The sequence below is a fragment of the Epinephelus moara genome, chromosome 21 (genome assembly GCF_006386435.1).
Source record: "Epinephelus moara isolate mb chromosome 21, YSFRI_EMoa_1.0, whole genome shotgun sequence".
Taxonomy (NCBI): Eukaryota; Metazoa; Chordata; class Actinopteri; order Perciformes; family Serranidae; genus Epinephelus; species Epinephelus moara.
In genome coordinates, this window is record NC_065526.1 from 27,699,083 (window position 1) to 27,709,433 (window position 10,351).

The following is a 10,351-nucleotide window of genomic DNA, read 5'->3' on the forward strand; positions in this document are numbered from 1 at the left end:
GTTACGGTGTTGCAGACTTGAAAAAACCTAAGATGTTGATGATATGGTTTCACAGACGCTCATGGTTCAGACTTTTTCAAATTTGTCTTAATACAGTGCTTATGCCCATGTGCATGTTGAGTTAGTGGTCACTGTAATCAAAAGTTAAAAGCAGTGGCAAATCCACTATTAGTCAACTACAGATTCTCCCCTCCCTTTGTTCTCCTCTCTTTTGATCTATAGATTTGTTTTATGCGTGTGGTTTTGTTTTTTTTTTCATATTTTGTGAACCAGCTCACCTCAAATTGCTCACAGAGGGAGCAAAAATGCATTTCAGCCAAAGTTAATGAGGTCTCAGCAGCCTTCGAGTCAAATCAAGTGGGCATCTTGCCGATGAAAAGTAATGGTTAAAGTCACCAACAGCTCTTTCAACATGAATAGGGGTGTATGAGTATTATATTAAGACAGACTTCAAACAAGTTAAACCCGTCCTTTCATGTATGCCCATTATCCCAAATGGCAGCTATTATGTGTATGATAAAGGTATCAGCCTAAAATGATGGGTAAAGCTTACCTGGGTTTACCATCTACAACCATCTATGGTTATCTAATAATAAAGCAGTCACTTAATACAGCAATATATTTGTTAGAAAACCACATTTTAATAAAATCAGATGGGACAGATGTAAAAATACCATAAATTCAACAAATGGGTTGCGCTGATTATTCCTCTAACCATGTCTTTATTTAATCAATAATCAGTGTGCATGTCATCTCAACTGTCCACTGGGTTCACATCTGCTCCAACTTTTCAATACTTGTTTGCTGTTATCATTCTGTCTTAGGCCATGTTGACAAAATCCATGGGCCGTTTCATCAGTAGAGTCACCTCCAGTTCCTCCCTCTCACTGAAGAACTGAGCCTTCCCCCCATGGCTGTGGATCGGATGTGGGAGATGAAGACCCAGTTTACTGCAGAGAGAGAGAAGACAGGTTAAAGAGACGACGGCAGAGAGAGAGAGTGTGCATCTGAGAGGGGAGGATGTTAAGAGCGGTGTGATACAGCAATCAAAGCTCAGATCATGATGTGAACCTCTGATTAAAAGGAAATGTCTGGAAATGGGGGCTTTTGGTCTGAACTGTTGCCGCTCTGTCTTAAGGGGATAAAAAAAAAAATGAAAGAGAACATTTTCAAAGCATCCCTTACTACTTTAGCGTCCGTAGATCAAGGAACTTTTCTTTTACATCCAGGGCCACGTCTGTTGCTTTAGTGTCTGGTAGTTTGATTTTCACCTAAGAGTGGGAGGAAAAAAGTTAGCATCTTTAATACTGTACGCTGGCTGTGCACAGTTTAATCTTCACTTTTATTCAAATACCAAACTAATTTTACATTTTTATTACATTGCTCAATATATGTCATTTGCTCAATGTTGTTAACTGCCTTTTCACATCTAATGCTGGGTCTGAAAAAGTCTGGAAAAACTACTAATTAGCTGTGTTGAGCCTAAAGTGATCTAGTTGTTAAAATCAATATCAATCAATATCAAAATCAAAAATCACTCAACATGTATCTTGCCTGATTGTGTGTCTCTTACCAGCATGGCTTCACAGCACATGGAGGATGGGTCCTTTCTGTTCAAGCCCAAGAACAGGTCCTCTGTCCCCACACTCTGCTTCAGGATTATTTCATACCTGAATACAAAGGTTATACACACTCTTTAAAATCATTTTCACTTTAGGAAGAATCGATGGGAAACAGCAACATGTATGTATTTATGATAAATACTTCAGTCTTGCCTTCTCTTGTACTTTTATAATTAGTTTATAGCACAAGGGTAACCAAGGCAAGTATTAATTAATGACTAAACAACGTTTCAAAATGGAAAAGTTGTGAGTAAAACCCTTACATGGAACAGTTTGGCATTTTGGTTTAAGGCTCAGACTCAAGAATTGAAGATGAGGGAAGGTGCAATCTTAGTGAGGAGCAATTTCTAGCATTTGACCCTTTTATAAATTAGTGAACCCTTTGGTGTGTGCTTCTTTCTGCCCCGGCGTCTTACTCAGGCTGGGGCCGTGGGTCATCAAGATCATTATACTGGGAGCCCTCAGCCACCTCCTCCTCACTCCAGATATCTTTGCTGGTCTTCCTCACATAGGCAGCTGACTCTAAATAAACAGCAATACATACACATGTAAATACTGTTTGTACATTTCATCAAGCCACCAGAGTTTATGAATTAGTGGTTACAGTACTTTTTAGGAATTATGTGCAAAAAACACAAAGCATTACCTTCTTTATCTTTTCTGGATGGAGGGCCAATGTGTCCAGGACCCAGATGTGCACAGGCAGGCGCATTCTGTTGAGATTAACTGAGGTTATTGTAAGTTAAATAAACAATAATGGCATCCAGTCATTAAATCTGAAGTCACTTCATGGCAGTTACAAGACAAAAAAAAGAATATAAATAAACTATTAACTAATTTCAAGGATTAGTCATATACATTTGACACAAGCGCACAGCACATCTACCATGGCCAAACCTCATGAATAATCAAAATCTGGGTAGACTAAATGGGGATCACAGTTTACAATATCTTACTTCACAGTCTTCATCATCATTATCCTGCTGAGTTGATAACAAGGCAGACAGAGCTTGTAGGTTTTGAACAGACGATACTCCAAAACACTCCATTCAGATCAGCACAATTTTACTCCCTCCAAACGGCAGCGGGTAAGATTGTGCAAAACTATCCAGTAAAAACTAGCGTTAGCATAACTGTCAATATAAAGCTATTGCTAACTGAACGTCTGGACTGTTCCTGTTGACGCTTTCAGTTTCCCTGGAGACGGCCAGGCTGCCATGGGAACTAGTGACGTCACAGAAGAAAAGAAACCCTCGGACACATGAATGAATGGGATAAATGAAAATTAGAAATGCAGATTGTTTTAAAAACAAGCCGGTTAAACTTTATACAAAATTCACAGCGATGGTAGACTACATGTAATGAGCACGGACTCGGTAATATTTAGGTAAAAACAAACAAATAAACAAAGATAAAAATAAATAAATAAAAAAAAATCTAGAAAACAGATATAACTTCTAAGCAAATATAGTAATAAATCAATACTCAACAAACAATTGCCTACATCAGTTCAACCAGTACAACATTTCAGCAAACGCTTTGGATTAAAAAATAAAATAAAAGTACACACTTGCAAAAGTCCATTCCAAAATGCTATATTATCATATAGCCTACAATAATACAATTACTCATGCATTGACGTGTAGCAGAATTTTAATGTCATCATATAGTATTATTATAGCCTATATTTAGTATTTAAAAAACAGCACAGAAACTTTCACATAAAGGAAGTGGAGGAAAAACTTGTGGAATGAGCTGCATGATGTGTTTAAACAAAGCACAAATATATCAATTAAAAAATATATACAAAAAATATATTTTGGGCAGATATATAGATGAGGAAAGGGTGTGTTAGGGGGGTGTATATTTATTTTGTAACACTAAGTGGTACTTAGGCTGTAAATAAACTGGGGTTATTACTATATTATATTAGTATATTAGTTGTAAATAAATTTGGGAATTTTAAAATAATATATGAGTTAAAGGAAGAAATTTAAGAAAAGGGTAGGGACATATTAGTTTTGCTTTTACCTGTTCATTTTTCGGACATTGTTATCTTTGTCTTGTTTGCTTTTTTATCATGTTTTTTTGTTTTTTTTTTTGGTTCGAATTTAAGTAATTAATTCAGTCAAAACGACAATATTTGCCAATTAAATACAGTATAATGGGAGGATAAAAGGGCCAAATTCAAATAAAGTAACTCACAATAACACGAGTCTGTATTTTCCACCTGTAACTGCCTTTTACATGAGCTATAAATTAAAAATCTCCCCTATTACATATGTATTTGTAGTTGATTAATAATAAGTTATGAATGAAACCTATGTTTGAAATAGCTGGCCATTTATATTTGTGCAATCAAGCGTAATAAAGAGCGTTTGTCAAGTCAAATAAAGGCGGCGTAATTATCGCTTCGACTACTACTAGCCGTGTCCCTCCTGAGACACCGTAGTGAACGCATGGCCCTCGGGGATCATGTTGAAGGTGACAGGTAGTGCAATGCCGGGAGCTGTGAGTTTGTTGCCGATCACCGTGTTCGCTGCTGCCGGTGACGGGGCGACAGAGACGACCGCCCCTTTGCTCCGTGATGAGCTGTCGTTATACACCGCTGCTCCTCAGCTGAAGTCTCAGTATGTGGAGCCTGAAGCGGGTCGGCTGGAGCAGAGTGTCGCCACCCTCAGGAAGTTAACAGAGCCTTACACGGGTTGGTGTCAGGGCACTTACAACAAAATTAAACCCAGAGTTCAAAGCGCTGTGAAGTGGGGGAACGACACCTATGCCTACTTGAAGGACCCGCCAAAGGACTTCTATCCCCGGGCAGGAGTTATCGGCTTCACCGGTGTCCTGGGACTGTTGCTTGGCAGAGGCTCCAGGCTTAAGAAGCTCATCTACCCGGCGGGCCTGATGACCGTGAGCGCCTCCCTCTACTACCCGGAGCAGGCTGTGGCCATCGCAAAGTCAACCGGAGACTCCGTGTACGACCGCGCCGTGCAAAGCTACGCCGCCCTGGAGAAGATGGTGCAGCCTCAAAGCAAAGCTGATAAGGGCACTGACTCAGAGACTAAACCCTGAGGATACCTGTGTGACTCTGCAACAAATCAGCAATAAGAAATCATCAGCTCCTTATACAGTAGATCGACGTGTGCTACCTAGACAGGCTCTAATCTGTGTGACTTTCTCATGCCCACTTTTTGCACTAAGCTTCACATGTAACTCAGGCCGGGCATGGCCTGTCACGAGGGGTTTGCAACTTGAATGATTTACCTCTGCTTCTGATTTGAATGTATATTTATGTAGAGAATTAATATAAATCAACTGTCTTGCTTTTAAGTCTTTAGACGTGATGATTTTAAACTTTTCCAAGTGTTACGGCCTTGTGTGTCATTAACACTGTCAAAAATAAAGTTTTATGGAAATTAAGATGAATACAAATTACAGTTGAAACAGTTGCTCAAATAATAAACAAATAGAAAAATTAACTATTTTGATCAGTAATTTTTCATGCAAAAATGGTTCTAGCTTCATTACTGGTGTCAGATAATACAGTAAAGTGAATATGTTGGGGTTTTGGACTGCTGAAGACACATCCTTGGGGATATTATGAACACTATCTTTAATCCTATAAACCTTTAATTTAATTTCAAGAGCACAGTCAGTAGTCTCAGCCCTAGGATGTCAAACATCATAATGCCAGCACTGAAGGAGTCGACATCGGTAAATGTGAGCTGTCTAATACGTGGCACGTGAACATTTATTCAGAAAGCCAGATGACATTTGCAAACCCCCCATCCCATAATGTTCATTAGCCATTATGAGAAACCAAATTGCATTTTTTTTTTGCAATTACAACACTCCCAAAGGCAATGCCTGGAACCCAAGGGTGAACACCGTATGACTGTTTAACATCTTTATTCATCTCAGTCAAAAAAAAAAAAAAAAAAAAAGTGTACAAAAATTAAATATGAATCACTTCAATGAAATTCCCTCAGAGCAGGACCAGCTTCTCATTAAGAGCAATCTGTGCTTGGGTGAGGTTAGACAGGTAGGTCACCATCAACAGGTCCTGCAACAAACAGAAACAGAGCATTTACATTTTGTTATGATCTCATTCACAGTGATGTAACCTGAGTTAATTAGTAAAACATGCTCATGCTTCTCCAGCAGTGTTACAGGCAAACAAAAGTCAAGGACTACAAGGTCAGGAAGACAAACCCCTGACTACAGATACAGCTACTCCCATGTTCCTAAGATGACTGAGTGTGCGGGACAAGTACTAAGTAAATAAGTATAAGACAAGTGGAGCCAGGAGAGCACTAACAATAGGAGCACAGTCTAATTGAATGCTTCCTGTAATCAGTGGGAGTGTGACAATGTGCTAAGAACAAGCCTCGGTGCAGTAAGTAAAAAAAAAAAAAGGAAGGCTGAAGGAGCTGCACTAAAACTATCTGCAGTGATTACAAAAATTGTTTATATGAGAAATTAATGTGCATGCAATTTTCTAGCAGACAAGGAGCACTTACGTTGATGTTGGAATTGAGCATGTTTTCAAAGTCCTCGGCTGAGATGGTGGGAACCTTATTAACCAGGTCCATCAGAAAGCGGCCCACGCTGTTATCTGCTGTCACTTTGCCAGACTGAGACAGATCGAACACCATTAGCTTTACAGCCACCATAAACTCGATTACTTCACAAATGATCTCTAGAGACTCAACAAATTGATACAAAGTGGAATAGATGGAATATGGTAAAGAAAACAAAGAGCAGGAGGTACTGCCCGAGCATTTCAACACAGTAAGTCATTTCTGCTGCTAGGGACCTTTCAATCATAACAATAGCGAAGGACAGACTTTAATGACGTCCTCAATTAGCACAGGATGATGGAAGCTGCTGTCTTCACGGACAAGAAAAATGTCTGAGTTTTATTCAAGTTTATAGTCATGTTTATTCATGTTATGTCATATCATAGCCGAATATAACGCAGTGTTAATTTACTAATTTACCATAAGCATTGGATTAGTAAGCTACCCCTGACTTCATGGGATGAATTCAATTCAAAACAGTCATACTAAGAGCAACTTTATGAGCGTATTGAACATGTTTCCCACTGAATTTGATTCTATCTGTGGTGGCAGCTGACCAGGGGGGACACAGACCTTCAGATAGCGCCCTGTAGTAACTTGAAGTCAGCCTTCGCTAACGCGGCAAAGGGGGTATGATCCCCGAACCGCTCTTACTCCCCTGCAGAATCAGAAAACTTTATGCTGCTGCCATTACAAAGGTTAGACCCAGTGTTGCCACTGGATCCCCAGGCACTGGGATTTGTGCTGGCTGAAATCCAGTTGCTACAGCTGAGCTGAAGGTCTGTTTTCAGACTTGCGGCGTGCTCTTCCCCCTGCAAAATAGTCTCCTAAGTGTTGACTGAGGCAGAGAGACGGCAGAGTGTGCTAGCTAGCAAGCTTAGCTTTTTAAGTTTCACTCACTACTTTTCTAATTTGTGCTCTAATAAACAGAGAGGGAGGGAGAGCGGGGCAAGGTGGGTCTAAACGAGTCAATGCACTGTGAACAGCATCATCAATAAATTAGGTCTCTTCAGGATTACTGTATTGCAAAATGGTTTGCAATTAATGAAAAAATTAGCTGTGTGGCAGAAAAAAATAGCTGTATTACGGTGGTTTAGTACAATTCTGTGACATATGATTTAAAGTGATGCATCATCTGACATTTCCTGTGTTTCCCTGGATTTTACAGCAACTAAAGGGGGATAAGGGAACATGAGGCTGCTGCTGGCAGGCGACCAAATGACACAGACTGTCTTGAATAATATCACACATTTCTGTGTTCTGTGTTACATATTATATCTTTCACACATAAATCACATCCGATTAGATTCACATTATCATTCCAATTGCTCCAATACTCACCAGCACATCATCAATGTATGCAAGCACTGTTGTCAGCATATCCTGCACCCTGGCAGCAGAGCCAGCCACCTGGGACAGATCAGAGGTTAGCCCCTTGGTGCGACTGGGAAGGAGACGTGTCCTCTGCAGAAGGTCAACTGGAACAAACAGACAGGATTGTTAGAGTACAATACCACAATTAAGAGCCAAGTATTGAGACACAGTTAGAAAAAGTAATTGACATTGGCTGGCAGTGTCTAAGCTGACTTTTCATTGATATGCACACCATTAAGTTCATTTAGACATGACAAATATTAAAAAAAAACACACCCCACAAATTCCATGATCACAGCTATTAAGTCAGGAAGCATTTGTCTCCAAACAGTCATCGTCAGTTAACGTTTGTATTCTTACCGCCTATCCTCTCTGTGTCATAGTAGACATACTTGACAGTCAGGGGGGTGAACATCACACCAACGGTCTTTCCTGGCACACCCATCTGCGCACTGTGTAGGAGATACAGAAGCACATTCAAACACAGTCTCAATCTGTAGTTGATCACACAAAAAAGGAGTCTATCACAAGAAGATATGCCAACCTGACGTAGGCACGGATGTTCATCTTGCCACTCTGCAGTGCTGTGTCCATTGTCAGGTGAATGGGGTTGGTGGCCTCACGGCTGTAGTACTCGTGGATGAGCACTGAGTGTTCTGTGATGTCAAAGCCTGTGGCGTACCTGTGAGGCCAGATGTCACTGTGGTTAGAAAAAGTATTTTCCAATTCCATCTTAGAAATTTCAAATTTGATCTACTGACACACCATCCAACGATGACCTCAGTGGGTGACACCCTCTTGTGGAGCTCATACATGTTCTTGGCGAACTCCATGTCCACAGCAACCTGTTGGCAAAGAATAAAATGTGACACACAACCATTTATTTATAAAACATCTTCTTTATTTGTATCAATACAAAATGTAACCAACAATCCCTCTTCTTTGCGTACAAACAACAGCATTAGTGCTTTACAAAAAGTCCGATAAGATGTGATTTAAGTTGAGAAGAAGTCATGGGAATTCAGGTACTGTGCAGAGCAATTCATAGTCCTCCATGAAATTTTGAGATGTCCAACAGTAAACGTTACTATGTTGAATGACATACTTATCAGTGCAGGACAAGATTCTGTTGGATTTTTAAAGTTATTCTAATGAAGCGCTTTATCATAAAAACAGTATCTACTAGTCCTGCACAAAACATGTGCAGTTTACTACCAGGGATAATCATTATAAATAGTCAGAATTATGAGTAAGGTCAAAGTTTTTGGTTCAGTAACTTTCTAATAACCAATGAATCCCACATAAATCATCTCTGCAAGATCTCTTTCCACCATCTCTGCAATATCGCCGAGCTCCGCCCCACTCTAACCCTCCCAGATGCCGAGAAACTGGTCCATGCATTTATCTCCTCCAGACTGGACTACTGTAATGCACTTCTCACCGGGATCCCTAGCAAGAGTCTCCAGAGGCTCCAATACATCCAAAACTCTGCAGCTAGGATCCTGATGAGAGTGCGGAAATATGACCATATCACACCCATCCTTCACTCCCTGCACTGGCTTCCTGTCTCTGCCCGGATTGAATACAAGGTCTCCCTCCTCACCCACCAATGCATCCACGGCAATGATAGATCTATAATCTTTGTTTATTTCACCTAGTAGCTATTTTTATCCTTTCATCCCCTCTTATAATCTTGATTTTACCCTTAGTCCTGATTCTTTTATCTATTACTTTTAAATTGTAGCACTTTGAGATTTTTTAAATGTAAAGTGCGTTATAAATAAAATGTATTATTATTATCATCATTATTATTATTATTATTAATTAAAATGTTTTCTATTAAATGCATTCATTATCTCTTGCGTCCATATATCATTTGTGGTCGATGTGACTTAACCGCCGTAGAACTATAATTTTCATTCATACAATGTTCATTTCTTAACCTAAAATACGCTGACATGCTGAGTGTGAGTAAAAGAGTTTACCAACATACCTCATCTTCAGACTCATTGTGGGGCACAGAGAAGCAGTTGGTCACCTCAATGGAGTGCTTGTCAATTGTACCTGAGAAGAACAAATGTTATAAATTAAGCATTGTTATTTAGCTAGCCGCCTTCGCATTGTGAGCTAGCAAACAGAGGTACTCCAAAGGCTAAAATCATGACCAACCATCAGCAATAGCTAACATCAATGACAGTAACAACTTTCAGTACCGGTTACTAAATGTTACATAAGTAAAGAAACTAACCAGGAAATGCTAAATGACTTGCCAGACATTTAAAGTTTGAATTATAATGATCATTTGAGCAAACAGCCAGCTGTAGCAAAAGATGTTTTGGCCTGCTAACGCTAGCCAGATGTAGCTAGCTGAGCGACTCCAACACTGAACCAAGCCAACATGCGTTAGCAGGGAAGCTAACGTTAGCCAGCTATCCGCCACCTGTTTTATCAGAAAGAAGTCCGCCAAACAAATATGTCAAGTTCCTGCTTACCCAACAAGGTCCCGATCACACGACTCGCTCCCTCATTTCTCCGCTCGTACGAGTCGCAGATAGAAGCGAGAACAACTGGGTGAATTTTCACCACTGGCCCGTACACCGACATCTTGGAAAAGGAGGACTGCTCACCGGCCTCAGTGAACACATATACCACCACCTAGAGACCGGAGGCCGAACAGCAGTTATTGAATTGACGCTAATTATAATCAAGTCATTGATACAATTGATGACACATTGTGGCGCGCGTGACTGTATCTGATATCAAGAGAAGCTGTTT

The 10,351-nt window shown here is 40.0% G+C and overlaps 3 protein-coding genes across 3 annotated transcripts; 1 reads left to right on the forward strand and 2 right to left on the reverse strand.

Moving 5' to 3' along the window:
* Window positions 1–619: 619 nt before the first annotated feature.
* dnaaf6 (dynein axonemal assembly factor 6) lies at window positions 620–2,836 on the reverse strand. Its single transcript, XM_050074437.1, has 6 exons — window positions 2,579–2,836; window positions 2,269–2,335; window positions 2,039–2,144; window positions 1,574–1,670; window positions 1,186–1,271; window positions 620–950 (listed from the first exon to the last, which is right to left on the reverse strand). Exons 1-6 carry the CDS (start codon window positions 2,669–2,671, stop codon window positions 821–823), a joined length of 579 nt encoding a protein of 192 aa, XP_049930394.1. The 5' UTR covers window positions 2,672–2,836; the 3' UTR covers window positions 620–820.
* Window positions 2,837–3,532: 696 nt separating this feature from the next.
* Window positions 3,533–5,101, forward strand: LOC126408767 (MICOS complex subunit MIC26-like). The gene has a single exon (XM_050074436.1). The coding sequence runs from the start codon at window positions 4,098–4,100 to the stop codon at window positions 4,692–4,694; it is 597 nt and encodes a 198-aa protein (XP_049930393.1). The 5' UTR covers window positions 3,533–4,097; the 3' UTR covers window positions 4,695–5,101.
* A 413-nt stretch (window positions 5,102–5,514) lies between these two features.
* eif3f (eukaryotic translation initiation factor 3, subunit F) lies at window positions 5,515–10,226 on the reverse strand. Its single transcript, XM_050074433.1, has 8 exons — window positions 10,069–10,226; window positions 9,570–9,640; window positions 8,342–8,421; window positions 8,121–8,258; window positions 7,937–8,028; window positions 7,544–7,680; window positions 6,143–6,256; window positions 5,515–5,685 (listed from the first exon to the last, which is right to left on the reverse strand). The coding sequence occupies exons 1-8, from the start codon at window positions 10,178–10,180 to the stop codon at window positions 5,608–5,610; spliced, it is 822 nt and encodes a 273-aa protein (XP_049930390.1). The 5' UTR covers window positions 10,181–10,226; the 3' UTR covers window positions 5,515–5,607.
* Between the last annotated feature and the right edge of the window lie 125 nt (window positions 10,227–10,351).

Excerpts from the sequence above, each read along its gene's own strand:
- dnaaf6 (XM_050074437.1), bottom strand. The coding sequence starts at position 2,671 with ATGGAGTGTTTTGGAGTATCGTCTGTTCAAAACCTACAAGCTCTGTCT. Across the intron at positions 2,145-2,268 it reads ATCCAGAAAAGATAAAGAAG|AGTCAGCTGCCTATGTGAGG; the intron begins GTAATGCTTTGT and ends CTGTTTATTTAG. Across the intron at positions 951-1,185 it reads GATCTACGGACGCTAAAGTA|TAAACTGGGTCTTCATCTCC; the intron begins GTAAGGGATGCT and ends CTCTCTCTGCAG.
- LOC126408767 (XM_050074436.1), top strand. The coding sequence starts at position 4,098 with ATGTTGAAGGTGACAGGTAGTGCAATGCCGGGAGCTGTGAGTTTGTTG.
- eif3f (XM_050074433.1), bottom strand. The coding sequence starts at position 10,180 with ATGTCGGTGTACGGGCCAGTGGTGAAAATTCACCCAGTTGTTCTCGCT. Across the intron at positions 8,422-9,569 it reads ACAATGAGTCTGAAGATGAG|GTTGCTGTGGACATGGAGTT; the intron begins GTATGTTGGTAA and ends CTTTGCCAACAG. Across the intron at positions 7,681-7,936 it reads TGACACAGAGAGGATAGGCG|TTGACCTTCTGCAGAGGACA; the intron begins GTAAGAATACAA and ends TGTTTGTTCCAG.